Here is a 5,638-nt window from a genome sequence, read left to right as displayed (position 1 = left end):
AGCGTCCACTCGCTGTAGGCTAGACTTCATGGTGAGTGCTGGGAGGCACAGGGGCACCAGCCGTTCCTGCCCTGATCGAGCTCCCAAGGCAGCGAGAGACACGTGCAGTGACAAACTGCAGTAGAATTTGCAAGGCGCCATTCGCTGGGTGCTTGGCCCATGGTGCTGAGAGCGTGGGCGCAGGACCCCACTTACCCCTCACAATTGTCGCGGTCAGAGCAGTTCTCATCACCCCCTTTTACTCGTGAGCGGACGCTCAGAGGGGTTAAGCGGCTTGTTCAAGATGACTCGCAAGATACCCAGTGGAAGAACCCACTGGAACACCCAGCACTGAGTCCCCGGCCATGATGCTCTACATCGTATGGGCACAGCAACAGACTCTCCTGTGGGCGAGGGGCCGGGGCTGTGACAGGGTGGGCCTCACAGAGGAGGTAACGTGTGACCCGGGTCTGGAAACCTGGGAGGCGTGTACCAGGGAGGGGGAGAGTGCCATTCACCCCTGGCAGAGGGGCCAGCATGTGCAGACATGAGACAGCACGGTGCGCGCGGGGACTGGGGGGCCTGGAGCACAGAACTGGGTGTGGGTCTGGCCTAGCAGGGTTGGTTCATACCACATGGGGCCATTCTGACAATCTCAATGTGACCCTATAGGCCACGACGGGTGCTGGGCAGGGTGTGACGTGGTTAAGTTTGTGTTGTTTTAGGTGAGTCTACTAGGCAGGGCGGGTGGTGGGGAAGGATGGGCGGGAGGGAAGAGGCAGAGGCCAGGAGACCAGGGTGTGGGGAAGGGCAGGTGCCCGGCCGGGTGGAGACGGTGAGGCCTCGCTTAAGGCAGGGCGGTGGTGCAGGGCAGCGAGGGTGCAGGGGGCTCTGGCTAGTCCCGGCTCCTCATAAAGGCCTGGGGAGCGGCCGTGTCCAGGAGCAATGCTGAGCGGTGTCCTCTGACATCTAGCCTCCTGCCCATGGCCTGGCCGAGCGTAGGCATTTCATCAGTGATGGTGGGATGACCAACGACAGACCTCGTCCACACATGTGGCGGCTCTAGGCCGGATGTCACACCGATTAGCTAGGAGTGGCCAGAGATGGGTGTGGGACTTTATGAGCAGGCTGGACCATCAGCTCCTGGGGTTGTACAGGTGACTTCGAAGGGCGGGAGTGAGTGGCCATGAACCCCTAGGGCCAGCCGTGACTCTGGCCTCAGTTGATTTCTGGGGTCATTTCCACAGTGTCCATGTCAGAACCAAGGGTAAGACTGAAGGTTTTCCGGGGCCTCTTGAGCTCTCTGGGTCGGCCCCCCGCATCTCAGCTGGTGCCCCAAGTACCCCCGGCGGCGCCGACGGACAGGAGAGGACAGACAGAGAGCTGCTGTACAAGGTCTTTGTTGTCACGGTTGGTTTGGTACAGCTTAGCGTCTGCATCATACAAAGGGGGAACAACAGCCATGGCTTTTGGTCAGGTTCAGGGGGGCATGAGAGGGTGCCCCTCCCCTCCCCCAGGCACTGACACATTTAAAAGAAGCAGAGCAACAAGGACACAGCACAGACGTGAGAAAAGGGTACCCCCACACGAGCAGGGTGGCCGTTCTCGCCGGGCTCACAGGACGCCCCACCCTGCCCCAGGGCCAGCGTGGGCACCTCCCCTCGCTCCGCCATGAGGAGGGCGGGTGGCAGGAGTGGAGAGGAGAGCAGGGGACATGTGGGGGCATGTCCTCAGGCCTGGGGGACGCCCCCTCGTCTGAGCCAGTCAGACCCCAGCCACCCCCACCCCGCCCCCATGCAGTCGAGGGCCTGCAGGAGCCTGGAAGGGTGGAGCAGGTGGGCGGTGGGGGTAGGCTGCCCTGCCAGCTAGCTGCTGGGGGCTCCGGGGCTGGGGGTCTGCCCCGTTTCACTGCAGCCACCAGCCTTTGGGGCAGCTGCTTTGCCACCGGCTGTCCCACGTGAGGGTGTGGGGCTGAAATATTTCTGTTCTCTGTCTCTCTCTCCCCTTCTCTTTCTCTTTTTTATCTATCTATCTATCTATCTATCTATCTATCTATCTATCTATCTATCTTTTATCTAACACACACACACACACACACACACACGCACACACCAGGTCTCTTGACTTCCTGCTTGTGATCAGAGGAGACCCCACGCAGCTTTGCTGGTGAGCACATCCTCCAGGAGCTTCCCGAGGAGATCTCGGCCTGTCCCCAGCACCGAAACCAGGAGACGCAGAAGAGCGCTGTCCCCGCTCCTTGGCGGTGGCCGCCCCCGCGAGCCCCCGCGAGCCCCCGCGAGCCCCCGCCCGTGTTGGGCGGTGTGCACTCCCTCGCATCGTGCTCTAGCCTCTCCATGTGCAAAGATCGCTCTTCCTGTTTCCCTAGCTGGGGTGTCCCCCAGGCATGTTGTGTGTACGTGCTGAGTCTGGGGCCTCTCCCTCCCCGCCCCCACCTCTGCCTCCCAAGTGTGTCATGCCTACCCCCCCTCCCCGCAGGCCACACACACCTCCCGTCCCAGGCACATCATGTGATTACCCCTTCCCTGCTAGAGCACCCACACATATTTTGTGTCCCACGGATGTGTTGCACATGACACCCTCTCTGGGCTGCACATTGGCTTCCCTCCAAAGTCCGGTCTGTGTCAGGAATGGCAGTCGTTGTGTCCCTTTGACCTGAGAGGGGTCACCTGGCAGTGGCTGGAGCCAGGTGTGCCCCAGGCCGGAATTCTACCCCTGCTGCTGCCTCTAGAACCTTCGGTCCTGCTGCTCGAGAGCTGGCCAGAGGAGTCGGAGCCTGGGAAGTACGGCAGACCAGGCCGGCCAGCTGGAGGGCGCTCTCATTTGGGAAGAGCCCTGAGCCTGCTCTGGGGGTGCAGCGGGCCGTTGCAGACCACCAGGGCCACCCTCCAGGGTCCGGGCTCCCTCGGGCCCACAGGGATATCTTGCACGGCCGGGTCCCCCTGCTCATCTGCAGCTCCGAGGCCTCAGTCTCTGTCTGCTGCCCGTGTGCACCCTCTGTGCCCTGGCCCCACCTTCAAGGTCTGTGGGCCCCTGTTGAGGGGGAGGGAGACCTTTCTGAACACTTAGAACCCACCCTCGTGTCCAGATGAGGCTCATGCGCAGGGTCTGGGGAGGCCCGGGGCCCCTGGACGCACCCTGCCAGCCTCTGCTCCAGGCCACTCGAGAATGACCATCCTGCCCGGGATAACACACACACACAGACAAGCAGACAGTGGGGGTGCGAGGTGGCTCCCCAACACAGACACAGGCACAGACACAGACACAGGCCCCCTGGGGGGCAGGACACGGGGCACAGGGGAGAGGCGGGGGAGGAGGAGAAGAGCAAGTCTAGGGAGCCGGAGCTGCTGAGCCCCTGCTCCCCAGAGAAGGGACAGACCAGGGGACTTTTCCGGTTCCCTAAACATGTGGATTGTTTTGTCTCGTCTTTAAAGTATTGCAGTCTAACTGATATGGCTTTAACTATTGGAAACGGACAGAGAAGACACATGTCTCTCTCTGAAATAAAAGCATAAATCCACTAAAATGGAAAACCTGCAGAATGCAAACGGGGGTCAATGGGACAGGGGCTTCAGGGGCAGGCAAGTCGCCCCCTCCCTGGCTCCTGCATTTGGGGTAGGCCCTGGCAGGGGCCCAGCATGGCTTCTTGGGGCACCGCCTGGGTCTGTCCCAGTGACTTCGAAGGACCTCAGGCAGGAACCCCCCAAGGGTGTGAGGACTCTGGGCCAAGGACAAGGTCTCCTGTTGGATGTGGCTACTTATGACCAATGGTTTTGGGGCCGAAAGGGGGCATCTCACCCATGTTCTTTCTCCCCAAGGGCACATTCTGCACACGACGGCCCTTGCAGAGCCACACACGTGCACACCGCAGTCCGAGAACTTCCAGCAACTCTCCACACACACGGCCCGACATCTAACACATGCCCAGTGCTCCCGACTCACATGCTGCTTTGAAAACACATGCAAATACAAGCTAACACATGCAGGCTCTAACACACTTCTGAGATGGCTAGCACACACATACGGCACAATCTCAACTCACGCGCACCCCCTCCGACAAGCACACATACGCAAGGCTGCCTAACACACGCAATCTCTAACGCAGAGACATGATGACTAACACACACACACACAATCTCAAGACACACACACAGACGCTAATCATACACCTAGATGTACCATCTCTGGACACACGATTGCTGAAACAGTCTCTGCCACGCACACCCATGCATGAATGGACATACAGTTCCCTCTCTTCTTTGCTTCATGGCCCCCCAGTTCTCACATGACTGAGCAGGAGGCCTTACGGTTTGGGGTGGGAGGGACAAGTGCTCTCACACATCCCAGAGGAGAGTTTGTTCTTGGCCAGTGAGATGAATGGACAGATGCCTTCTGTCAAGTGGGGGGACTGGCTTCTCCCCAGAGGATTGGGGCATTCGCCAGGAAGGGTCCTCCGGGGGACCATGGAGTCCTGGAAGCACATGGACAGGACGAGGTGCGGAGGAGGGGTGGATAGGAATGGGGGCAGCTTGGCTGACCAATGGGGGTGTCCCATGGCATGGGCCATTGCTGCCCAATGGCTCCAAGTGGTTTTAGGGGGGCCTGGGCAGACCCTTGTCTGGGCGTGCTGGGCCCAGACTGGCAGTGGGGCCCCAGGACCTAAGTGGAGGGCAGGGAACAAGGAGCTGCCCTACCCCAGGCCCCTCCACAAATGAGTTAAAGTCCAGAGAGGATCCATGTGGAGGGACTGGCTCGGCAGGGGCTGCGCCTTTTAAGGGAGGGGCCGACGGAGGGGTGTTCCTGGGCTGGGTGTCATCACGGGGAGGGAAGAAGGAGACCCCAGCCTCCTGCCCAGAATACAGGCTGGCTTACCCTGGCTCCCTTCCTCAGAGCCAGGCCGTTCAGTGCCCCTGCCCTGACCTCGAGGCCCCCTGGGGGTCAGGTGCCAAAGGTCAGCATGCTGGGCAGGGCTGGAATGTGTCATTACTTTGGCTGGCTGTGGACAGTGGTCCTCCTGGCAGTGGGGCGCATGAAGGAATGTATGGGGGTTCCCACACTAGCATAGGCCTTAGGCTTCCCAAAGAGGCTCTAGTGCTTCCTACAGTGGGTTCAGTGCCCCCGCTGGGAAAGGCTGTCTTCCCTTTTCCAAGCGTCTTGGGAGCGAGGCAGGGGCCGGATACCCTGGGATGTGGGGGGCGGGGAGGGGGGGGAAGGATTGCTGAGGGGCAGGAGCCCCCGGCCAGAGAAGGGGGCAGAGGCCAACCGAGGTTTTCTCCTTCAGAACTGAGACTTAACTGAATAAAAAGAAAAGAAAGACCCCCCCTCCCCCAAAAAAGTAATGAGTGGCGTGGGGACAGGGCGTGAGGGCTGGTTACTTCTTGAACATGTCCTGCAGCGGCCCAGGCAGGTACTTGAGCACCGTGTCCAGGATGCTCTCCTCCTCCTCTTCCTCCTCGTCCCCGCAGCCCGCGGGGATGGCCTTCTTGGGCCTTGTCAGGCTGCCCTCGCAGGGCTGCTCCAAGGCTGCCTTCTCCTCCGCCTCCTTCTCCTCCTTCTTCTTCAGACCATACTGGGGAGGGGGAGGGCGGAGAGGGGCGTGAGCAGGGCAAGGAGAGAGCAGGCTTCAGGGTCACGCGGACTG

The 5,638-nt window shown here is 60.6% G+C and overlaps 1 protein-coding gene across 1 annotated transcript in view; it reads right to left on the bottom strand.

Moving 5' to 3' along the window:
* Window positions 1-5,169: 5,169 nt before the first annotated feature.
* Window positions 5,170-5,638, bottom strand: part of CPLX2 (complexin 2) — a 70,188-nt gene continuing 69,719 nt past the window's right edge. The window contains exon 5 of the mRNA XM_006906533.1: window positions 5,170-5,566. Within this exon, the coding sequence (XP_006906595.1) occupies window positions 5,369-5,566 (198 nt within the window). The 3' untranslated portion in view covers window positions 5,170-5,368. The remainder of the gene's footprint in view (window positions 5,567-5,638) is intronic.

Source organism: Pteropus alecto, unplaced genomic scaffold (assembly GCF_000325575.1).
Source record: "Pteropus alecto unplaced genomic scaffold, ASM32557v1 scaffold40, whole genome shotgun sequence".
Classification (NCBI taxonomy): domain Eukaryota; kingdom Metazoa; phylum Chordata; class Mammalia; order Chiroptera; family Pteropodidae; genus Pteropus; species Pteropus alecto.
Note: the sequence above shows the minus strand (reverse complement) of the source record. Positions and strands in the feature narration are given on the sequence as shown.